At 45.6% G+C, this 25999-nt stretch overlaps 1 protein-coding gene across 5 annotated transcripts in view; it reads right to left on the bottom strand.

The window, feature by feature from the left end:
- Positions 1 to 25999, bottom strand: part of tcf4 (transcription factor 4) — a 112853-nt gene that overhangs the window by 61763 nt on the left and 25091 nt on the right. For all 5 annotated transcript variants that reach the window (XM_086134213.1, XM_086134214.1, XM_086134216.1 and 2 more), the window contains 2 exons: positions 22936 to 22991; positions 22191 to 22266 (listed from right to left, as the gene is read on the bottom strand). In XM_086134213.1, the coding sequence (XP_085990339.1) occupies positions 22191 to 22266; positions 22936 to 22991 (132 nt within the window). The remainder of the gene's footprint in view (positions 1 to 22190; positions 22267 to 22935; positions 22992 to 25999) is intronic.

Here is a 25999-nt window from a genome sequence, read left to right on the forward strand (position 1 = left end):
CGTGACAGTGAGGCACACCATTGGCAGGTAACCGACCGCCATTTTTTATAGACAATTTGACCATGTGTCTGGGCAAACGGAGGCGTCTGATAAACTGAGAACATGTACAGCCCACCGCGGTGTTTTGACAAAAAAAGAAAAGAGGGGGAAAAAAAAAAGCTATTTTCCCCCCTCAAGCTTCTGAACAGGCGGTCCTGCTCTCCTCGGAACTGTGGGACCACTTTAAGCCTATTTTTACCACGCAAACCTTTTTGGATAAAGCCTTAAATCTTCAGCCAGTCTAAATATCAAACCACTGCTAGTGTGTAATTACATTCTGTGGTTGGTGCAGCCATACGCGATGAAATGAAGGGGCTTTATAGTGAGCGTGTGTGGAGGAAAATGAAGCGTGTACACGGTGAAGGGTTTGAATCGGGCATGTATAGATGGGGCTGAATACACGCCAACATGGTAGTCGATGCAGAAGAGGCTGATAATTAGAGGCGTAGAAAGTGGCAATGTGGTTGGCAGTGTGTACGTGTGTGTGTGTGTGTGCGCGCGCGCATGTGCGCTGGTGTGTATGTGACTAATCCAGGGGCCTCAGCTTCAGCTACCGCTGATGCCAGCTGGACTGGTTTGGCACATATACAAAGACACCCCCCCCCCCCTCCCGCCCCCACCACACACTCATCCACATACTGACAATCACTGGCACACAGAGCCACACATGTAAATGTGTGCAATTCACTGTGCACATACAGTATAGCCACAGCAGTGTGTATGTGTGTGCGTGTGTGTGTGTGTCATTCAAGTACATTCAAAGATTCCAAAAAAATGAATGATTCCAACATTCAGTTCAACACGAAGATTCTATCGTAAAGCATTCAACTCCCTTCTCTATTTTTTTGTGTGTGTGTGGGGGGGGGGGGTTGTATTTTTATTTCTTTGCATTATTTTGTTTTTGGCGAAATGAGATTACAGTCAGCTGTCATTTTGTTGGTATTTTATTCGTGCCTGCAAAAGGATTCACTTTATTGTAGTTGCACAGATTAAATGTGAGTTTAAAAATATACCCCCCACCCCAAAAAAAAAAAAGATACAAGGAACAAAAACACCTGACCAGATAATAGAACAGAGAAAACAGATACTTCAACAAAATTGAAGTGGTCTCAATCTCATTCACTCTTCGATATAAAAGAGCTTCAAGATATTCCTGGAGAAATTGTCCTTTAACTTGTCAGTAATTTCTTGATTCCTTCAAACTCTATTTGGCCTTGTTTGAGAAAAGAAAAAAAACTGGTTAAAACTGACCAAAGGACATCTAACCTCAGTATATTCTTTGACCATTCAAGGTCATCTTTGTGAATTTCATCTGGAGGAAGAAAACCTTGACAACAAATACAGAAACGTTTCCTTTACTGTCAAAGCCTGAATGTCTCTCACCAACACAAACTCAGGAGGAGGACCTTGGACGTTTAAGGCACTTTTCCTTTAGACCTGCTCCACACGGGGACGGCCTTGCATGGCCCAGGATGTTTGGTTTTCCATTCGACTTTTTATGGGCCGAGTGGTTCCGACGAAACCACTTTTCAGAACCATCTCGGAAGAGGTTCTGAATTGTCGGCCGTCCGGGGCCTAGCGGGGGCTCTGCCGTGACTGTCCTCTGATCAGCTGACCGAGATGTAGCAAGGACTCTGCCGCAACAATACAGTCTTTAAAATAAATGTAATAGTGTTTGACAACAACTCTGAACCATATTTACAATTTCAAACGTATCGATGGATGCATTTTTGAGGATGAACGGTAAAAACATTTGCAAGCACTCGTACTGCATGCTGCGCCCTGACCAGGCCTCGCGGATGTTGGCTTTGCGTGGCCAATTGACTGACTCGCCCACCTCTGTAAAAAACATACAGCAGGCTAAGAAAGCACGATGGCCGACAAACCGTACATGTCTGCCACGAAAATGATCCTGACGCAATGACATATAGCCGATTAATGACGGCTACTTTTAGTCACAAGCATTTGGCAAAAAAAAAAAAAAAAGTCATTTCTATCGGACTTTGATGCCCATTTTCAAGCCAGATAAGAGCCGAAAGCAGCCCAAAAAGAAATATTCCCCAACATCAAAAGACTATATTCAAAGGTCATTTAAGGAACCTGATTTTGCTGACCTCGATATTCTTTCTCCCGGGAATCCAGCGGTACCATTTGTCCCCCCCCCCCCCCCCCAAGGCCCCCACCACCTCGGCGGCAAACCCAAACAAACTCAGTGGCTGAGATGAGGACCCCCCCCAGACAGAGCGCTGCTTGTTAAGAGTGCGCTGGCTGCAAAGGTACAAAAGGTGGAGGAGGGGAGGTCAAGTCCACTGGGCTGTATAATGCTCATCGAGAAGTCGGTGAGCAATGAGGACCAAATCCCCGCTAATCCACAATGCCGGGAGACACAGCAATTCCGTGGCAACTTGAGAGCAACCACGAAACTTAACCAGACGATGAGCTAACAGCACACACTCTTTGGACAGGCTTTCTGTCATTACTCGGATGTTTTTAGAAATGTGCCACATCCTTAACATGGCACCACAACACACAAATCAAATATAGACATACTCTAAGATTTTTTTTTTCAGTTTTTTTTTAATCCCATAAATAAAGTGTAATTTTATTTTATTTTTAAAAAACTTTTTTCAGTTGGAAAAACATTTTTTTTCACCAATTTTTAATATCGAATGTGAGATGAATTCACAGATGTTATACATGCATGTTCCTGCTTTTTTTAATCCTCATTGTAAAACATAGACTGTATATATATATATATATATATATATATATATATATATATATATATATATATATATATATATATACACACAAACACACATTTTTTTAACTTGGTGGATAGTGTCTTTTTAAATCATATTTTGGGTTGTAAATATACATATTTACATTTTTCACGAATGTTGAAAATACCTTTGTATTTTACTCACTCATATTGATGGCGTTTCATTTTTGACAATTTCACAACAATGAATCAACTTATTTCTCTACCTCAACCCCTTACCCCCCCCCCCCCCCGCCCCCCTTTGAAATCTCTTGTCTAGTGACATTCATTGCTCTTAATCGGAATGACGAAAAGCGACGCGGCAGGATGGAGTTGCTCGCAGAATCAATGCCAATGTCTCGACTCTTTTCTTTCCGAGCTTGAGAGATACGTCAAGTTCTTTGTCGCCGTGAAAGGAATCGTTTAGAAGACATGATCTCCTTTGACATGCATATAATGAGTCGATTTGATGAAACAATATGACTAATAGTGTGATTTGCAGAGGACGGCCCGATGACGGCAAAAATAAATAAATAAAGAGAAAGAGGAGAGGAGAGAAAGGGCGCGAAAGGGGGGGGGGGGAAGGAAGATGGCTGGAAGAAGGGTTTAACTCCCCCTTCCCGTGTGTGTGCGTGGGTGTCATGGGGGAGGGTGTGATGCTTGCTCTGCGCAGACATGAATCATTCTGAAGGATTCAAGCGTTTCCATGACATCGCTGGGCACCGGTCCAGAAGTTTCCACAAAGTCTAAAAGGTAGTGACAACACACACACACACACACACACACACACACACACACACACACACACACACACACACACACACACACACACACTCAAACGTGTATCACATCCAAGCAGATAACCTGAAACTCTTCTCGCATTCAAATTTAATACGTGTATTCCCACGTAAAAGCATCTTTATTTGGAATGGATGTTAATTTAACAGACGACAGACGATGACTAACCCTCGTCTAACAGACATCACCGCCGCCTCCCCGAGACGCCCAGCAGGCACCCCCCCCCTTGCCCCCCCCCCCCCCTCTTTGCACTGGAGCAAGTGAACACGTCAAACAAGGGATGAGCACATATGAGCGTGGAGAAGGACTCGAGACGCAGCGTCCAGCTCATATCTGTCCATTTCTACCTTCAGCCGTGCCGCGCTGCAACCACGCGGCAGCAGACTTCCGCCAGCGGCCACAGTATTTTGGAGGATGTCGCCGAGCTATCCGATCATCCATTTCCTTTTCAGGCTCCCAAGGAACCTGGAGAATAGCCCAGCTGTGTGGCGAAAGTCGGGCTACCCCCTGGACCGGTTAGGGCATATGCACACGAGGCTATTTTTAGACCGCATGGTTCAAGTTACACAATTCCAAATTTTTTATTTTTTTTTTTGTCCTCAAATGGCAGAGGTGGGATGTGCAGCGAATCCAAACTATAGATGCTTTGAAATAGCATCCTTCTATGGTCTTTGGCCTCCCATAGTCCAAACGATGGGGATTTCTGTTGATTATCTTGCATATGGTACACAAATGTTTGTACTGCTCAACGCAAATCTCAAACGCCAGTGAGGAAAAATGTTTTCTGGAATAAATGCTTTGGATCTTGTTCGGACTTAAGTGGGACAGAGACACGGACGAAGAAATACAAAACATATTGTCAGAGCTTCAGAGGCCCATTAAAAGAATGTGTACTGATAAGTTGAAAGGAACTTAAACACGGTGGTAGAGATTCGGGTAAAACATTTGCGTTCTGTGAAGACGGATATAGCCGAAAATTTTGCAGGCGCCATGACACTTGTTCTCTGTTTGCGTGAGAGAGGCCCAAAGAGCAACCCCGCCCCCCCCCCCCCCTCCTCCCACCCCCCGCCACCCTCGGTGCCAAACAGTTCTCATTATCCAAATCCTACCCGAACACGTACATCGACCCCTCCACCACTCGGTCAAACACGAACAAATGGCACAACAACGAGGCACACATGAAAAACTATTTTCAAATGAATACTCCCAAGGAGCACTGTGTATCTTGAGAACGATAAAAATTGCTTGTAAATATTCCCAAGATTATTTATTTATTTATTTATTTATTTATTTTTTAACAAAGAAAATTATTTATTATTTGCGGGGGGGGGGGGGGGTCTTGATTTGAATGACATATGACCTGACGTTAAAATACTTTGGTGAAAATCATGTGAAAGCAAATCGTAATTATGTATAGCGCGTAGAAATGTGTCGCCGTGTGTTGCTCTCAGACAAAACGGGGCTGCTGAAATGCGGCAGATTTTTGTTGGCGGGCTGACAGCGGCGCGTCGGTGCCAAGCCCCGGCGGCGGAAACGACTAAAAGACGCATAAGGCTGGCATTAGAGCCCCAAATCTTCTCTCCCCCTCCACCCTTACATCCCCTCCTTCCTTTTTCTCCTTCTCTCTTCTCGATCCACGACGTGGCCTTTACTTTGGTTGGGGCCCGACTCCGTTTTGGCATCACTCGGAGTCGTCCGTGAATTTATCAATCTGTCTTTGCTTTGCTCTGATCTGTTGTGAGGCGGGGAAATAAAGCTGGCACCTGAAACTCCGCAGGAGGTTTAGGAAGATTATTGTGTTGCTATGCCCCCCACCCTACCCGATATCACCTTGTTTTTGGTCTACGCTACCCCACAGTCCTCCTTTCAGAATTGCGGCTGAATGAAAATGACAAAGGATTCCAATATTTCCAACGTGGATATCCTCCTCACAATAATCATTGCCTTTGTCTTGAGGATTTTTGGGCAGCGCTTCCAACTCAAACCTTGGACACCGCGGCATCTGGAGTGAACATCCACGAGGCACAAACAAACAAAGAAAACAACGTACTCTAATTATGCTCACAATACAATAAAACAGACCCCCCTCCAAAAAAAAAAAAAAAAAAGAGAGAACAAAATGTGCCGTAAAACATCCAGGATTACCTCAAACGAAATGTTTGTGTGTGTTTGGAGTCTTTCTTTTATTGATGAGACAATATTCAGCGGCGGAGTAAAGGACAAAGATGCCAAAATGTGTCGCGTATTGTGTAGCAGGCAGACGACGACTGCTAATGCTGAATTGAAAAGGCTCTTAGAGATGGATTTAACACATTTCCCCTTGTCTTCGGGCTTGCGGCGGATGGGAAATGACGCAGGCAGACAAAGGGAGAGGTAGCGACGAGAGGAAAGGTGTGAAATTTGGAATTAGCGGCACAATATGCTAAGTATTAAAGTGCAGCACAATGAGCAGCGCAGGCGGCGCGGCAGACGGCAGCACAAATCACAGCCTGGCCAAAGAAATACGCTCACTTGTGACCTAGAAGCTTTTCATGTCACTAACAAGAGGCCCCAAACGCTAGCGCGGCGCGTTGGGGAATGAAAACAAATTCGCTTCTCCTTTGGCAAAACTGTCCTTCTCACATAAACCGCCGTGACGAGAATTGATGTCCATTTGTTTGCGTGTTGCGCACAGTCTTTGTAGTTTTTTTTCATTCATTCATTTTCCGAACCGCTTGATCCTCACTAGGGTCGCGGGGGTTGCTGGAGCCTATCCCAGCCGTCTTCGGGCAGTAGGCGGGGGACACCCTGAACCGGTTGCCAGCCAATCGCAGGGCACACACAAGCGAACAACCATCCGCGCTCACACTCACACCTCGGGACAATTTGAAGTGTTCAATCAGCCTGCCATGCGTATTTTTGGAATGTGGGAGGAAATCGGAGTACCCGGAGAAAACCCACGCTGGCACGGGGAGAACATGCAAACTCCACACAGGAAGGCCGGAGCTGGAATCGAACCCACGACCTCCGCACTGTGAGGCCGACGTGCTAACCAGTCGACTACCGGGCCGCCTTAGTTTTTTATTAATTGATTTATTGTAATTTTTTTTAAATTTGAAATTTCTCAAATCTAATTCATATTTCAGTCAACGTACATATGGTTCTTTTCATATAATGATGTGGCGGGCCAGATCTGGGTCCCCAGGCCTTGACTTTGACACCTGTGGTTGAAAGGGTCTAAAAGGCATCACACAGACACTCACATACTATACACAGACACACACACACACACACGCTGACGTCTCAAACATACAGAAACAATAATTTTTCTGATCATTCTGATGAAAAGTCGATCCATACTAAACAAACAAACAAACAAGCGATTCCTGACTGTGTTCCATTATTTTCCTTTTTCCTCTAAATGGAAATTGGGATTTCATTCTTCCTGCCTCATTCAACCTGTTATGGCAGGACAGGAGGAGGAGGAGCGACCCAATAGAGATGGATGAGGGGTCAGGTGCTGTCAGACGAGAGGGGCAAAGGTCAAAGGATACCAGGGTTCAGCATCACACTCTGGCTTTTTCCTGTCATACCTGTCTGGATCCAAACACGCATCTTTCTCTTTTCTTGTACCTCACTTCCCTCACCGTACACATACACACTTGAAAACGGTCTTTCTCAATTCTCAATCAACATATTTCTTGTTCAGTCCCACCATTTAGTAGCAAGGTGTTAAGATATGATTGCTTTTGTTTTTTTTTGTATTGGTTTGAACAATTTGCCCAAAACAGTTCTGTGGTTTGAAGGTCACACTTCAGTTCACAGTAAGGGAATGCTTATGTGTTGTGTAAACAGGAACAAGAACTTGAAAAAAGTGCACACTACTGGCAGTAAATTCTGTCTTCGGGCAGTGGGTGGGGGACACCCTGAATCAGTTGCCAGCCAATCGCAGGGCACACAGAGACGAACAACCATACACGCCCACACTCACACCTAGGGACAATGTAGAGCGTCCAATCAGCCTGCCGTGCATGTTTTTTTTGGAATGTGGGAGGAAACCGGAGCAAACCCACGCAGGCCCGGGGAGAACATGCAAACTCCACACAGGGAGGCCGGAGCTGGAATCGAACCCGGTACCTCTGCACTGTGAAGCCGACGTGCTAACCACTGGACTACCGGGCCGCCCCTAAACATAATAATAATAATAATAATATATGTCGTATTCCTTTTATTTTTACGAGAAACTGCAACATCAGTAGTTTTTTTTTTTGGGGGGGGGGGGGGGGTTACATACCGAAAAATGTCAACAAGGGGAATAGTAACAGTTTAATTAGTGTGAGTAATTATGGTAAAAAAAAATAATAGAAGAAAAAAAAAACCCAACACATTTTTCATTGCAGAGACTCAATTAGAAGTGCCCAAGTGCCGGAATTTGAATTGTCACTGCGCTAGTTTTGCGCGTGCGCCTGTGCCGCTGATATTCACGTTCTTGTGATGTCACCGCAAATAAGTTAACCAGTTTGACAGGATATCAAATGAATCTTGCGCGTTCATTTATTTAATTGAGAGCATATTTTAAGACTGCACAAAGAATAAATCCATAAATATCACGCTCAACCCCGATCTCATTGAAAAAAAACGTCAAGGTTTTGTGGCGATTCCTGCTGAAATTGACGGAGCTTCTGGTGGTCCACCGTAACAAGCTAACTTTCCTCTCGACTTCCCCCCCTCCCCCACCACCCCGTTGTGTAGGCCTGACTACCCACTTAATACCCGTATTTAGACTAATCCGACAACGTTCCAACACCTGCACGGGCTGTCACTCGAGTTTGCGGAGCCTCTGACCACCGCATCACCGCTGTGCTTTGTGCGATTTCAGTGTGACCACCTGACGGCACGTAATGACATGGCTGCGCCCACACGCGGCTCGGGAGACGCCGATCAGAGCGGCCTCATCCCAGCAGGACAGACTTGCCTGACGTTGTTCCGCAAGGGGGGATGAAAAGGGTGGCGAGACACAGACGGCAGGAGAATTGTCAGCAATGGAAGGAGGAGGACAGAAAGTCAGCCGGCGCAAACGACACACACAAAAAAAAAGGGGGGTAGTCACCTGCTTTCAACTAGATGCACACATGCAGAAAAGCGTCAAGTAAACAAGACGCGTGGCCCAATCATGACTTCCCATCTGACGACTTCCTACGGATATATTTGTGCTTTTCATATCTTCCATGAAGGCTGGCATAGCGAAGCATGTCGTGAACTGTCAACGTCTGCTCCCGGTGTCGAAACGTCGGAATCTCATCGACATGGTTTTCCACTTTCTTCCCACATTCCGTTTTAGTGGATGAGCTGGGAAAGGCTCACGCTCACCTGCGATGCGCGATAACAGGGATAGCCAACCGGTCAGAGGCTAAGAGCCACCATTTTTACTGTTATTATGGACAGACGCTGTCCCTCATACTGTTTTGCAAGTTTGGTCAACCCCCCCCCCCCCCCCCACACACACTTCATTGTATGGCTTCTTACGGTACTTGTGCTGCACACCACACAGAGCACCAGATCCCAAACGTGATGGCAAGCAATGACAACTTCACAGTGAACGAAGTGCCTAACAAAACAAACGCAACATGAACTGGGATGTGGGGAAAATCCAAACTAGCCTCCCTCCGATTACCGATTGCCTATTTATTGATTGATTTATTTCGTTCCGCAGCGGAGCTCAACGCCAGAGCCCTTCTTCTGTGACGACTCAACTTCTCCCAGCGTGACCTAGCGCTGTTCCAACAATAATAGAGTAGCGTAGGGCGAGAACAAGCATGAAAGTATCGCAAGACTTTTGAACACGGCTCAAGGGTCGCTTTAGGACACTTCTATATGTCCAGAGCACATTACAGCTTTGCTAATTGTTGAAGAAATCAACCGTTGTTACGTACACACACCAAGCTGTGAAATTAACCGTTTGACTTTCTCACAGTCTAGTCTAGCTGACCTCCCCGATGGTGTGACGCCGCTTTCTCCCACCTATACAAGACATAGATCGGGAATTAAGCCGGTCACCCACGGTCCCATTCAGACTGTGCCAGCAACTGCCATGGCAGTGCCCTGGATGCATGGGAACCATTTTACTCTTGTCTGCTGCCATGGAAACGAATGGTCGTGACATAAAGGCGGCGATTCCAAGTGAAACATTGCGTGCAACTAAGTCAGCGTGATCCTTCCTGTTGGGTTTTCTTTTCTCTTTGCCCAGACGCTTTCAGGAAGTTCAGCGGGACACCCTCAGTGTGAACTTTAAACGGCGTGAGGAGAAAAAAAAAATGCAATTATCACCATGATGATATGATACGGTCAGAAAGGAGCAAAATCAACAAACTGTTTCGATTTTTATTTTTCCCCCTCGGGTAAAGATGATAAGGGGGAAAAAAATCATACAAAAGTTCATTTTAATATGGCTCATCCTGTTCAGGGTGCTAAAGAGCAGGAGTTCATCTCAACTGATTTTGGGCAAAAGGCAAAACGATATCCTGGTCTGGTCACCAGTAAATCAAAGAGCACAGAGAGACCAACAGCACACCTACACACACACACACACACACACACACACACACACACACACACACACACACACACACACACACACTCTCTCTGGCGTCGTCACTACATGTGAACTAAAATGGCGGTACCTGCAGTCAGACAAGTTAATGATGAAAAAAAAATGATGAAAAAAGAAGACATAGAAGAGAGGTCAAGTGATAAATTTAAAAAAAAACAGCAATCGAATGAGATCTGATAGAAGAGATGATCGTACCAGCTTTGTTTTATGTCCAATTCAAAATTTGGAAGAAATTTAGCTTGACTTTGGCACCATAGTCCAATCAAATGACTCTAATTTGTTTAAGCTTAACTCAGTGTTCATGATTGATGAGTTCTTTTCTGTATAGATTTTTTTTCCAATTTTTGTTTCTATTTATTCGTCACATTTTTTGGCACTGTTGCCACCTATTTTATAATTATAGTGTGTGTGTGTGTGTGTGTGTGTAAGGGGGAGCAGGTGATTGGTTGTAACAGCTGGAGAGAAAAAAAAAGGAGAACACAGCTGCAGGGAAAGAGGAGAGGCCGACGAGAAGAGGAAAACACAGAGGATGAAAACCAAGCAGTGAATTGAAAAAAAAGCGTAGAAATAAAGAAATACAAAACTGGAGGCGGGTTGTCTTGCATGGCATGACCACCTTGTCAACGTCCAATGAGCAACATGTCAACGTCTCCCTGTCACTCGGCTGTGACAAGTCACTTGCGAGGCCGGTCAGTGCAGTCCCAACATCGTTTATTATCATCGTCATTAGCCCGGAAGATGGCTGGAAACGTCAAGCAATAAAAGTGGAAAGCAGCTGTTGAATTGTAGAATGGTTTTAAAAAGAAAGAGAGTTGTCAGTGTTTATGATAATCCTGAAAAAAATTATATTATAAATTATATATATACACATACTGTATATGTGTGTGTGTGTGTGTGTGTGTGTGTGTGTGAGAGAGAGAGATTGGAGTGGCCACCCATAAGTGAGCGGCGCACGAAGAAAGACGAGCGACACACAGCGTGTGTGAGGGAATTTTTGGGTTGATTTTGCTTCATGATTCCTCATCCCACAGTCGAGAGCGTCGGCAGCCATCATGTAACACACGCGCACACGCGCGTACGCTGAGGCAGCGAGTTGAAAGCTAGCGCTTAAAGCAAAACTGGGCTTCCATGGCCATCCATTATCAGTGACAAGCTAAATGTACCATGGTACGCCATATGGTACTGAGAGAGAGAGAGAGAGAGAGAGAGAGAGAGAGAGAGAGAGAGAGAGAGAGAGAGGCAGAGACAAGTAAACTGTGGGCAGTGAGTTAGATGAGCTGAAAAAAAAAATTGAGACAAAAAGAAAAGAAGAGAGCAATACATAGCTTGATTCAAATAAACCTCTGTGCTTGCTTTAACAAATACTCGCTTCGACCCGGATGCTCATTCTTTTTTTGAAAATAGAACAAAGTTGATCAAACTTTAGAATTGTTTCTTTTCTTCTGAAATGTAAAAATATCTTTGTGTGTGTGTGTGTGCATCGAAGTGTTTAACGAGAGACTCCTCCGTTAGGGAGGTGCTGCCATCTTTCATTTTAGCAAGAAGAGTGCATCCCTGAGTCCGGACTAAGGCTGCCACCTGGCAAACCTTTAACAGCCAATCCGTCCAGTCAGTACCTGTCAGAAAAGTGCAATATGCAGCAAAACCTCAAGTGCAGACTTTTTTTCTTTTTTTTGGGTGGTTTGTTTTCTTTCTTTCTTTCATTTTTTTTATTTTTTTTTGCACACACACACACACACACGCACACTTGCGCGGTTGTTAAGGCTGTTACCTAAAAGCCTCCAGCAGGAAACATCTGCGCAGACAAAACAGACACATTCAGTTTAGACAAAACCACAAACGGGACAGCTTTCAACACACACGCGCGCACACGCACACACACACACGCGTCGACACATTTCACACAGACATACACGCGTAAAAATAGTGGATTGACTGCTCGGAAAAGATCATTGATTGATAGCTGCTAAGGAGGGCATTTTCATCCAATGGAATTCAAAATGACCGATATGAGATGAGGTCGAGCACACAGGTCAGAACAAAAAGGTCACCGATCAGTCAAGAAAGTCGTCGGATGTTGTCACCGTGGTAGCGGGGAATGATGGTCTATTATCTGTACATTTGACATAAATAAAGGGAAAGGCGTTGAAAAGGAGGCAAAGAAAATAATCATTACCGGGGGAGGGTGACGAAGGTGACGCGCGTGAAAAGCGACGCAGAAGGAGGCTCCGCACGATGAAAGTATGAAAAACGAAGGAAAGTGTGGGTGACAAAGGAAGGAAGGAAGGAATGAAGTAAGGATATGAGGATGGATGCTTCAATGCGAGGCAGAACAAAGCCAACTGGAGGAAATGAATGAGCACAAGTAGAGGAAAGACCAAAACAAAGGACAGGAAGAATGCTTTCATGTCCAAAACTGCGATTAAAAAAAATAATAAAATAAAAATGATATCAGTCAAGAGCAATCCAACACACACCCCCCCCTGCGGAAACATCCACGCACAAACATCCAGACGCATGCGGTGCACTTTCAATTCGCAGCACAGCAACTCCGTTCTTTCAGAAGATGAAATGCTTCGAGAATTTGGGATGGGGTAGCTCGCGCGCAGCGACACGGCGCGCACGCGGCACAGTTACTTTCATTACAAAGAGCGAGGACCGTGCCATTCTGCTGCAAAGGAGGCAATGCTACATTGGCAAGGCCCGGGGGGCAACCGCTATCTCGTGCCAACACTTCACACGCACGCGCCCGCACGCACACGCGATGCCACACAACACATCAGTATGCCAACACCGTTACAGCGGCGACTCCTCCGCCGACTTTATGTTCGACGTGGCGCATTTGTGTTTTCCGAAAACCTGGATGAGAATGCTTCTGTTTCACACCACTCTTCAGATTCAACACACACGGGGGGGGGAAGCGGACTGTATCCTAATTCCGCAAGCCCAACATTGCGGGATTGAGCGTCGGGTCTTTGTGTTGGTTTTCGCACTGCGCGTCAGGAGAAAGGCGGGTGGAAGTTGAAACGATCAACTTTCACTAAATATCACGAAATGACAGTCATTATTATTACAATCATTACCGTGGCGCATCATTAGGGTCATCTGTGGACGAGGTTCATTTTTTTTTTCTTCTTCCGTGATTGCTCCGATGCTAAGCAGACATTACGAGGGGGGTTGAAGGCCACAATGAAACAGCACTTTACTGAGATTATCCGGCTTTAACCTGAACAAACCCCAAACCGTGTAATCTGCACAGTTTTATTCTTCCTATGGATTAATATGACGAGCCCACCCGCCGCCCTCCCGCCTCTTGTTTTATGTACTTAAACCAAAGTCTCGACATTTTAAATGGACTGCGCTGCCCCTGTCTTCCAAAACAATGACGATTGATGGAATTCTATGATTAGCTGCTATATAAGGACACCTCTGAGCCATTTCAACGTATATTAGCGTCATCGATGTCATGTCTGCTTTCCTGAAGACCGTTGGCCGTTAATCATGGAGACACGATCGCGTCCCTCCGAGTCTCTTCATGATTGTTTGACAATGGAGACAGGCTGAAGACGATAGCGACTCGCCGTGAGTGAGGTGTCGCCATTAGCGGCGTCGCAGGTGACGGACCGCAGACACCGCGCGCTTATCTGTCAGGATCATGCACGAGAACCACACGTGCTAAAACACTCACGCGGGCACATGCATGCGCGTACGGGTTGGCGAGTGAGCGGCGGCGTTTGTCTCTGTGTTTTACGCAAACTGTGAACGAAAGCGAACCGTAGGGCGTCCAAACTATGGCCCGGGGGCATCTCCGGCCCACCATGCATTTTTCAGCGGTCCGCTACGTGACATGAGAAAAAACAACAACTAAACTAAAAAATGACATTTGAGATGGGCTCCAAAGTTAGTTAAAAAGGTGAAGGTGGGCAGAGTGAGTAGGGAAGGTGTCAGATAAATAGGTGCCATTATTCCGAATGAATTTGTTTTTATACGAAAAAACTTTTCTCGCTATTCAAGGATACAAATCAACCGGTTATTTGAAGATTAAATTGTCGTGTGATGTGAATTTGCATGTGAATGGTTGTTTGTGTGTGTGAGAATTGTGATTGACTGGCCACAAGTCCAGGGTGTACCCCACCCCTCGCCCAAAGCCAGCTGGGCGAGGCTCCAGCTCATCTGCGAACTTCGGCTGGACAGGAAATGGATGGATGAATGGGCATAACTGAAAAATTAGGATCGAGTGTACCTCCACTCCACCGCAAAATACAATCACAAGACTATTTGTTGTGTTGAAAAGGTACACATATTGTGCACTTAAATGGACATTCGTGTGAATATGGCCACAGATTGTGTACAATTATAATCTGAGCTCATAGCTTGTCATATACAATCTGTCCCTCTTTGCATTTTATCTTCTTTTTTTTGTGTTTTTTTTGTCCCTATATGTCCCTCCCTCACTCTTTGTAGTCGCTTCTCTGGTTTCTCCGTCACTTGCTCACTGCCTGTCTTCCTTTCATCTCGCGCCATCTGCCTTCCTCTTTCTCCATTTTATTCTCTTCTTCCTCTCTCTTTCTCTCTCTCTGTCTGACTGTCTCTCTGTCTAACTCTGCACTCGTCTCACTCTCTCAATATGACCCCCCCCCCCCCCCAACCAGCCTCCTCCCCTTATCTCCCCAAAAACTTGGCAGTGATCCCCGTCGTGTTTTTCTCCACTCCTCGTTTGGGGGATTGCGAATGAATGCGATCCAATCTAGGACTCAGCTAAGAGACATGAATTTTCATTAATTACAACCTTGTCAGCAAAAGCATTATGGGATCTGAATATGAAAATGCTAATGAGCGGAGCTCATTTGCATATTTTTCTTTGTTGGAATGTCATTAATTATTACGTTTTATGATGATGAATGCAGCTGTCGATGGCTAGCCCTCCATGGCTAATTAGCTATCAGAAAATGTTCGGATCAAAAAAATAAAAAGGAGAGGGACCCTCGACTACTTTAGTGTATGGCGACTTATAAACTTATCGTCGATGTTTTTAACCTGCAACTCGAGCTGTTACGCTGGATACGGCCGGTCACATTCTGAGACTTGTGTTCTTATTGTCCAGCCGGCCTTTTCCAACTTGGTCTGCTTTGAAACTTTAACTTTAGTAAATGAACGTTGGCTATTTTGATAGAACTCTAATTATAACGAGTAATGTCCACATCACATCCCTGAAGTCATGACCGATTCTCTTCAACAACAAAGTTTCATGAATTGCCTCCCCAACACATAATTGTCTAACTTTGTTCTTTTCTTCGTCAATTTGTCCGTGACTCAAACTCAAAATTTGCATCGCTAATGACAATTATCAAGCTATCACAAGAACAAGAAACTTTTCGGGGCTAACAAATTCAGCAAAAAAGGACATATATCACGGTCCCCAAGGTAAAACCCAATCTGGATAAAATGATGAAGATGTGATATGATTCTGTGATTCCACCCCCCCCCCCCAAAAAATGGATGTTTCTGTTGGCAAAACTCATCACCGTGGACTTCAAAGTGAATTCTCGTGTCCATTTCGTACCATTTTTGTCGCTCTCTATTGTGTAAAAAGTGCATCACGAAAGACCTAACAAATCCCCCTTTCCCCCCCCAAAAAAAAACGCCACTAACGAACACCCCCCCACCCCTCCCTTCCCCTGGCTTAATGAATGCCAGGCTTAATTAGAGCACCATGATGTCAGAGCATTAATTATCAGTTGGCTTCATTTCAGGAAATAAACACTGTCTTCCTTTCTGATTTTCACTCTGTCTTTCTCCATTTCCCTCTGCAGTAGTCTTTGTCTTTTCTCGTCTATCCGGCTCGTTGTATTTCCCTCATCAGATGAAAATTTGAAGTGACTCTGTGAGGAAGTATGCCATATTTTTGGACACGCTCCTAAATCTGATAGATGGATGTGACTCCTGACAATTTGCTGTGAGTAGCCATTCATTTATCAGATTTTGCAAAGTTGAAAGCATTTGTTGGCTGGAAGATATATATACCGTAGACAGTAAGACGATATACATCATTTACGGCAGTCATGGCCAACAAGGTGTTAAATAAAGCTGTGCGATGCTGTTTACCGCTTCAATAACAAAAACGGCACAATCCTAAATGAAAGCGCTGACGGACGCCGCTTTTCGTCCATCACTATCCCCAGTGGTGACATTTCAAATCGCATTTACAACAATGCTCCAATCCTATAGCATGATGTCATCGGCAGGCGAGCACCCTGTCGGTAACGGAAAACTGTCGGATAGCTTTCGGTCCCACACACCGCAATGATATTGTCCCATTATTGTTTTTATTTCACCAATCGCCACACGTTATTTGGCTGTGCGTCTGCTTGTACTGCGTTCTCGACGCCGATTGGCTGGCAGTCCACGAATAGTGGTGACGCACGGTCATTTAGCATTGACGGAAACGTGGTGAAAACGACAATGACGGAGTGACAGACCGACGATAACGGACCGGCGGGCCGGCCGCTGGTGAATGACGAATGATGGATTTCTCCCCTCTCGGGTCTCAATTTAAGTCGTGACGTATATTTATTCGAGGCGAAAACGAATCTGGTGACAGGAGGAAACTACTTTCAAGAAATATCAGTGCCAGCACTCGCATTAACGTAAGAATAAACATGACAATACAATGAGATGTGTGAGAAAAGTGGTCCAGGCACTGAAGCGAAAAAGGGTGTTTTCCTTTGAGGCGTGCAATGTAAATGTAGCCTCTGCTCTGCTCAGATGATGAAATAAAGTTCATCTTTGACCTATGGGAGCCATGCTTGTAAGTGAAGAGCTCTCTCACTCTGGCGCGCTCTCTGTCTCTGTCGCTCCCTCGCCTGCTCACGCTCACAATAAACATACTGTTTCAGGCAGCACATCTCTATATTTCTCTGTCACCTCTTACACACAAACAAGCACTCTCTCTCTGCCACACACACACACAGACACACACACACACACACATACTGTAGCATGGCTGGCCAGATGGGACTCTTCCACATGACCAGGCCGATCAATCAACACTGAAGGGCCCAGGTGCTACTACGCACCATTTCACAGTCTGTCACACAGACACACACACTCTCACACACACACACTCACATAACAGCACAGACATGCATAGATAAAGATAAAGGACACACACACACACACACACACACACACACACACACACACACACACACACACTCATGAAGGCAGCAAGAACTCGCACCCATAAACACACAGTGTAACACATCTGACCCAAGCTCGGTCTCTGGGGTGCCTCATCTGGATGGATGACAGACAGACAGAGAGACAGACAGACAGGGAAGCAGACAATGTAAATATACAAAAAGAACTTTCACAAGGGCCAATTTTCTCCCTAAAGAAATATCTGATGATGATGATAAAATGTTTATATTGGTCACTATTGCTGTGCTGAAATGATTTTCTCCACCGGGGCGTGGGAGTGGGGGGGGGGGGGGGGGGGGCATCCAAAACATGAATCTCTGCATCCATCCATTCATCCATTCCCTATAGCGCTTCTCCTAACTGGGGACGTCAGTGGGTCGGTCACAGCTGACTTTGAGTAAGAGGTGGAGCACGTCCTGGACTGATCATGAGCCAATCACAAGCCACCAAGCAAAATATTTCAAATCAAAGCAGTTCACAGTACCGGTCCTCAAATGAGCTCTTACGCTGTGTCCTCTTCACTCTCTTCAAAAAGAGGTCATTAAGTCTGGCAGTCCCCCATGAAGGAAAAAAAAAAAAACACAGAAATTCCAGGATAGAGTCCCTCTTGGGTCAAGAGCTGTGAAGTGCGTCCCAATGAACTGCTGTTTTCACATAGTGTTTTACATTCCCGCCCTCCGCCCTGCTGCCTTGAGGAGACCTATGATTAGGACGTCAGATCCAATTACACTGACAATTTCCATGTGAGACACAGTCCCTTCCTAATACACCACAGCGACTTTTATGGACACTTTATGTTCAAAATAGCATGTGAGTGAGACACCGATTGGTTCGTTTCAGTCAGAGACAGTCAAAACCAAAATCGAATAAGCAGTAATGCCAGAAAGAAACATGTAAAACCACCTTTTTCTTCTGTTGTTTTTTTTTTTGTAGTGGTACCACCACTTCATCTATTGTGATTTTGCCCGCAATTCCTCTTCGATTTGGCCTCTGTTTAACATTTCCACATTGACCTGCTTTCAAACATGGTGAGCTGAAAGACCCAGACTCAGCAGGGAGTGACAGGATTGTGACCTTGGCACCATATCCAGCTGAGGTAAGGTGGGCTCGGGGTAGAGATGGAGACAGGTGAGCCCGTTTTTGCATGGGAGGAAGGGACACCGCCGAATGAAGTAGAAGAGGTGAAAGTAGAGCTAAAGAGAAAAGAAATGCTAAATGAGATGGAGGGTGGGCGGAGAGAGAGAGAGAGAAAGGCAGAGTGAGAGAGAGACTTCTTTATATAAAGTGTCCAGATGTGACCTCCGCAGAGGGGGTCCGGCCTCATGGCTCAACACTCATTAATAAGGTCGCACAGAGGTGAGACAGGCGGCCGACTCACTGCATTTCAACACAACAATAATAGGGAGATGAGGAAGTCAACATCAACAAGCGGGCGCCGACTTTTTCGAGAGGTCGCCCTTTCAGGCTGCTTTACGTGCTGTTGTGATGCGTTCATCATACTTGACCCGTGGGACATTTTCGGGTCATCGGCGAGATGCATCTGACAGACGTGGCAGATAAAATCAAAGGAACTGGTCATAAGCTATCATGGAAGGTGTTCATGCAGAGGGATACGAAGAACAGCTCAATCGTCGGGGAGCACTTCGAGCATGTCCTGAGGTTCAGGATTCCGTTCCCCCAAAAATGTGCATGTGAGGTCAACTGCAGCCCGAGTTGCCCACGAGTGTGAATGTCAGCGTCAACTGTTCTTTGCGTATTGGTGTTATGCAATAAAGGCCGATTAGAGGACAAATCCAGTGCAATTAGTTTTTTCGCCCTCAGTCAGGTGGGGTAGGCACAGCTCCCTCGTGACCCTCAACGGGATAAGCAGTATAGATAGACAAAGGATGGATGGATTTTCAAGCGCGTGTATATGTAATATGCCCACGTCTAAGTCTGTATTTCATTACATTTTATTCGCTCAGAAAAATGAACCATGGAATAGTTTTACATTTTCGTGCATTTGTATTTGAATCATACAGTTGCGGACATCTGAAAAAAAAAAAGCCGTGCGCAACTATTTTCCCATTTTATACAATACTGAAAGATTCCCAATGTTTGTTCCCAGCAGAACTGCGATTCGAAGGTGAAACCGCCGAGTTGACAAAGTTGGTGGCAGTTAGGCGGGGGGGGGGGGGGTTGCACCTGTTCTCTAGCTGGCTCACATATATGGTGCTCAAATAGGAGGCAAAACCACATGCACGCGGGAATATCAAGTGCATCCACGAGTCAAAGAGCAAAAATGCACACGACTGAAAGTCGCATATGCACACACACACACACACACACACACACACACACACACACACACACGCCACAGAAGAGCTAAACCACCGGATTGGTGCACACATACATGCAAAATGCCCCGGCTCCATAAGGACCTTCTCCTGTCAAACGTACTGCATGTCATAAATGAATAAACCAAAGCCGCCAAATTCCCACTTGCACACAAAATGCGCAAAAATGACCAATGTATCTGTTGTCACAAATTCATCGACAGACTAAAAAAAAAATAAAAAAATCTAAAAATATCCATTCACAATGCTTCATCACAAAACACGTGTAGTTGTATGAGTTGCTCCAATTCAAAATCAGCATTTTTAGTGATCCACACTTGGGGTTTCTGTGTGTGTGCGAGCGTGTGTGTGTGTGTGCGTGCGTGGTGTGTAAAGCAGCAGATTAATCTAGTAGGGTCGCTGAGATGACACTAATCCCTTCGCTGATTATCTAGAGCATAACATCACTCTAATCTGATGGGGGGTTAAGAAAGATAGACAAGGTTGGAGTGGGTAAAGCAAAGAAAGAACAAGAGGGAGCGGCCGCGTTCGCGCTCACCACACATCCAGGTTGGGGTGATGAAATTCGGCGGCGTTTGTCTCTTCTATCAGAAATATTAATTTGGGGCTCCAGAGTAGCAAGCGCACTCAACACGTTCGGTCGTCTGAAGTCGTCAATAAAAATCAAGCCTGTTGCCGTTTGTTTTAGAAAGTCACCATGTGAGGAGGATCAGATCACTGGTAATGACGCATCCGTTACTCAACATTTGGGTTCCGTTTTAAGTTTTGGTTGTATAGGTTGTTTGGTTTGCATCTTAATTATTTGCATGTAGACTTTGAAGTACGGTGGTAACTTGATTTTCCAGTTCGCCAATTTCAAGATTTTTTTTGAGTTACAAACCAACCCTTGGCTGTTCCCACATTTGGGGAAAATAGCGAAGGTCAAATTGCTTTTATTTTGTGATAAAATGTCATCACCGATTGGACCGAAGCTCAGAGGTCTGGTTATTGACAGAGAGACGATGTCGTTGGCTTTGGCGTGCCCGCCACGTTCGAGAGTGACAGAAAAGCCGACAGCCTCTCAAGACAATCTGATATTACAATGAAGTTATTCGGTTGAACCCGAGACCGGTCACAAGTGGGAAGTGAGGAGGATGTTTTCTATGCAATGTTGGAACAGAGTGTGTGTGTGTGTGTGTGTGTGTGTGTTTTCTATATCTGTGGCTGTCTCTGTCTCTTAGTGTTATCATTATCAAAGTAAATTGAGGTTCCCGTGTGCGAGATGAAGAATACAATATTTCCATTTCTGACTCGTGCTCCCCCTCGCCGCAGCGACATCGTATAATCACAACACTGTCAAAACACATCGCACACACAATGGATCATTTCGGTCAACCTACAAGTTGATATTTCTTGGTTGTCTATGCATTGTTAGCCGTGTATTCGTGGCATCCCAAAATATTCCAAGAATGATCTCTTTTCTTTGTTTTGTTTTAATTTTTTTTTTGGTTTTGGTAACGAAAATGAACAAATGAGGAATTGCGAGAAGTGGATTAGAAAATGGATGGCTGGATATTTAAATGTCCGTAACTTTATGTACACCAGCAATTAGTAAGCGGCAATATTTTCGGCGTTTTAACAACCGTGCCGCTCAAGGATACGCGCTCAATTTTGATCGACATCATCAAAAGTATTGACATTAGCTTTCGTTGTAATTGTGCGCCCATAAGGCAAGCGCTAGCAGAAGAAGCAGCTCTCGGTATGATCAAGTGCAGTTGTACGTGACGCTCCACTTCGGCAGCGACAACAAACACGTTGTTACGCATGAACATCTCTTGGACAAAACTGACTCCAACCACATTTTTAAAGGCAGGATTTACGATACAGCTGAAGTGTGGAATCTCGCCGCACTGTACAGGCGTAGCTAACGTCGCAACCAGTGAGGGTAAAGTTACGTTCGGTTCCTCTCCGTTACCCCACCGCATGGTCTTTGACTCCTCTTAATATGACGATGACAGTTTCAAACAGGCAACACAAACACCCGTTGAGCATTTTTTCAAACGTGAACATTCACAGTAGCGGACCACAAACCACGACCACAAAAGCACAAAAGAGCAATGGCAGAAATGGAAAGGCTGAGGTCTGACATGGTCCATATTTTATGAATGCAGTCAAAGGTAATTAAGCTCGACGTGTGCGAGGGAGAGAAGAGAGAGATCGACGAGGGGAAAGAGAAGGCGGGAAAGAGAGGCGGATTATCTGTGTCAGTGGCCATTTGCTCACAACTGGCGCCACATCGGGGAGAGGGCCAGAGGCATGGTGCATCATGGGTAAATGAGCACCAACTACACGGCGTCCGCCATACAGTGAGAGAGCGAAAGTCGACTCCTCCGTTTTACACGCGCTCGCGATAATTAAAGTTGACTGATCGAAAGCAGGAAAGAAGAGCAATTTCAAATGACAATCCTCAGTCAGTTTGGAAACGTACCTGTTAGCCTGGAGTTAGCGTAAGGAGGTGAGAGGCTGTCATGCGACGTGACGTACTGAGATCCTTCTGCATAGCTCTGCATAAAGACAGGGGGGGGGGGGGAAAGAGAGAAAGAGATGAAGTAGAAACTAGTTTGTCTGAGAACAAGCCGGCGAGATAAACGTTTCATCATAGTGACGCCAAGTCTTTTGACTGATGGAAATTCCGATGACTGCACATATGATCTTGACATATTTGGTCCATTAATTGGTGACAGGTCTGGATCAAACTATCTGTTGGATTTTATCCTACAGGTGTTTGATGGATGGTCGGGTCAAGGGATCAGGGAGGCATGAGAAATGCTCCCACACCAAATGTATCCAACAATAGCCGCATGGCCCTTGCGAACGTGCACTGGGGCGCATCTGGCTGGAAAAGAAAATTGCCTACCTCAAACCATTCCCACAAGGTTTGAAGCACGCAATGTCCAAGACCTCTTGGAAGAGTTAAGATTCAGGAGAATGCGTGCGTGTGTGCGTGTGTGTGTGTCTATGTGTGGAGGGGGGCGGGGGGGTGTAATTATCGTGGCCTTTAAATCTAAGATGCTCCCTAATTACTTTCCAAAATCTATATTTTCCCTTATTTGATTTTAATTTGTGTTTGTTCTTCGGGGTGGAACTATTTTATGACACACAGCAAAAAAAAGTGTAAAGTGACAACTGTTGAATGGATTTATCAGTAAATCGGGTTTGGGTTTCTCTTTTACCTTCGAAGAGCGACTTCCACTCGCCCATGAGCCCGCACTCGTTCTCTCCTCCATATCTGTGGCAGAGCGAAAGAGAAAGAGTGAGTTAAAAAGAAATCATAAACAGCAAATAATAAAATAGACAACAATCAATGGAAAAATGTGATTTAAAAAAAAAAAAAAAGAAAGAAATTGGGTAGCTGGGGGTGATGGCTCATTGCGGTTCTGGATTTGAATCTCAAGTGGGCATGTCCCCTCCCCCGCCTCCCCGTGCTTGCATCGGTTTTTATATTTTAACTTACAAATTGAAATTAGAAATTGCTCAATTATTATACAAGAAAATCCCGGGAGCATTCGGCTGTTATTGCTGTTTGACACCAAATCCGTATACGAATGCCCACTGAACAAATCTACCGCAATGAATTTGATCCAAAACACTCAACAACATTGCGCGTAACACGCGTGTCCATTCCGCGTACAGACCGAGAGTGTCATCAACGACATCAGGGTAAATCATCATCTCTCCTTTCTCCATGTCATTAAACATTATTGATTATGATTGCAGAGCCTTTAATGTCTCGATGAAATGTAATGGACCTTTAAGCCTCGCACAGACCACTAATCCCCGGTTGCCATCGCACTGCATCGCAAAGGTCGGACTCTCGCCTGAGAGGTCACAACTTGGATTCCCTGCCGCAAGCGGGAACGTACTTCCAGGCAAACAACCTTGGAAGAGCAAAACGTCCTTCTTCGCGGGAACCATTTCAGTTTTATTGCGCTCATTCGTTTGGGCAGACAGAATTTGAAAAACGTTTAGATGATTTTGGTGCATTTATTTGTGATAGAGGATTTTCGAGGCATTTCAATTGCTTATCCCATTTTATTGATTTATTTTAGAAAATTCAACAAAGATAGCAGCCGCTTGTTAAGTTGCTAATGTTCGCGACAACTTCAATGCAGTTCAGCAAGCAGCTAAGAGTTTGAGCAAGACATTTGAGAGGTCGAGGGTTGGGAGGGAGCGTATCGAGAAGCAGAAGTCCAGTTGAAGAGGTTGACAATTAGAGAGGGCTTCATTCAGGCGGGCAAATCGAGAGGAGGCGAAAGCAGATTGAAGCGGAAGGAGAAGTGCAAAAGAGCCGAGAAAAAGTCTGCAGAAGTTAAAAGACGTGGAGGAGGAGGCAGTCAAGAAGGAGACGTCCATGTGTCCCGCACCTGATAAGGCCTCCGATTGAGGGCTATAAATTACACTCGCGGGGGGGTTGGGGGGGGGGGCAGTGGGATGGCACACAAATGGCAAAATACAAATGGAGATTTCCCCCAAGCCCCCACCCCTGCCATTGCTAACACACGCACGCACGTGCGTGCGAACGCACACACATACATCCACACACACACACACACACACACACAGTGGCGGCGATCTATCATCAGTTAATGAACTTAGACTGACAGACAGCTCCATGTCTCACACAATGATCATATTAAGACCTGCCTGACACAAAGCAGACCCCTATTAATGCTGTTAGCTCGTGTGTGTGAGCGCGCGTGCGCATTTGCATTTGCGCGTTTCGCGTGCAGCTGCCAAGGAAACGCAACTGACTGGACTTTACTCCCAGTCGTTTCTGTCATTGCTGAAAACAACAAAGCTTCATGTAGGAATATATAAGAATGACTTTGTGAGCGAGTTGTGGGTTGTCGATGGTGGGCCTGGAGGGATGGTTGGCATTGGGACGATTTTAACTGAGATACAGTATGGGAGGGGGGGTCACATTCTATTCCATCCATAACCAAAGGGCAATATAAGTAGGCAGGGGAGACTCGGGGCGAAATTTGTTATCCTGCCATGTGAACTAAGTTGAAGTAACGAGTGACCAGGCCCATTCTCCGGCGCCCACACGGAGAACACAAGGTGTCTTGAGGATTGTCACTCCATGACAATCCAGTTGCTGGCAGACTTTTTACATGTAAATAATCCTTCATGCCGATGGGCAATTTCAAGTCTTCAATGAATCTAACGCGCGTGCTTTGGGGAATGCGGGAAGGAAGCCGGATTACGCCGAGTAAACCTGCGCAACCGCAGGGGAGGCCGTAGCAACTCCACACAGGGGCCAGAGCCAAGATTCCAAAAGGTAGACGTGCTGAGAACGAGAACAACCTCGCAGCCTGCAGCCAAGCGTGCCCGCCAGTCGGTATTTTACCGCTCAATATTTCATTGAGGATCAATTTCATTGAGGAAGAGTGCGACAGAAGCCTTTTGTCATTTCCCCATTCACATTATTACCTTGCGTTACCGCATCCACTCGCACAAGCTCCAACGCACGAGATGAGACGGTAAGAATTACGAGTCAGATTACGTCTTTGAATCTTCTTCTCGAAAGCCGCTTAAACTGTCTGACACCCACAATGCCACTTCTAAATGTGTGTGCGGGTGTGTATCGGCGTGACGCAATGCCCAGTTCGGAGTCTCATTATTTGCCTTCTTATCTTTGCACACAGGGCGGCCCGGTAGTCCAGTGGTTAGCACGTCGGCTTCACAGTGCGGAGGTACCGGGTTCGATTCCAGCTCCGGCCTCCCTGTGTGGAGTTTGCATGTTCTCCCCGGGCTTGAGTGGGTTTTCTCCGGGTGCTCCGGTTTCCTCCCACATTCCAAAAACATGCATGTCAGGCTGATTGGACGCTCTAAATTGTCCCTAGGTGTGAGTGTGGGCGTGGATGGTTGTTCGTCTCTGTGTGCCCTGCGATTGGCTGGCAACTGATTCAGGGTGTCCCCCGCCTACTGCCCGAAGGCGGCTGGGATAGGCTCCAGCACCCCCCGCGACCCTAGTGAGGATCAAGCGGTTCGGAAAATGGATGGATGGATGGATCTTTGCACACTCGAACATGATCTGCTGGCTCGTTTTGTGCAATTCGTTTGCGATCTCTTTTGTTTTTGTCTTCCTCCTGATGTGTCCCTCTTTTGAGTTCGATTTTTCGATCAAGCAAAATAAGACTATGACAACCATCTCGTCTCCTGCACATACAGTACAAACCTGAGATGAAGTGTGTTTGAGAGACGATCGTTCATCATGTCACGCAAGAGAAAGAA

The sequence above is a fragment of the Hippocampus guttulatus genome, chromosome 17 (assembly GCF_054856545.1).
Source record: "Hippocampus guttulatus isolate MCC_2025c chromosome 17, RoL_Hgut_1.0, whole genome shotgun sequence".
NCBI lineage: Eukaryota > Metazoa > Chordata > Actinopteri > Syngnathiformes > Syngnathidae > Hippocampus > Hippocampus guttulatus.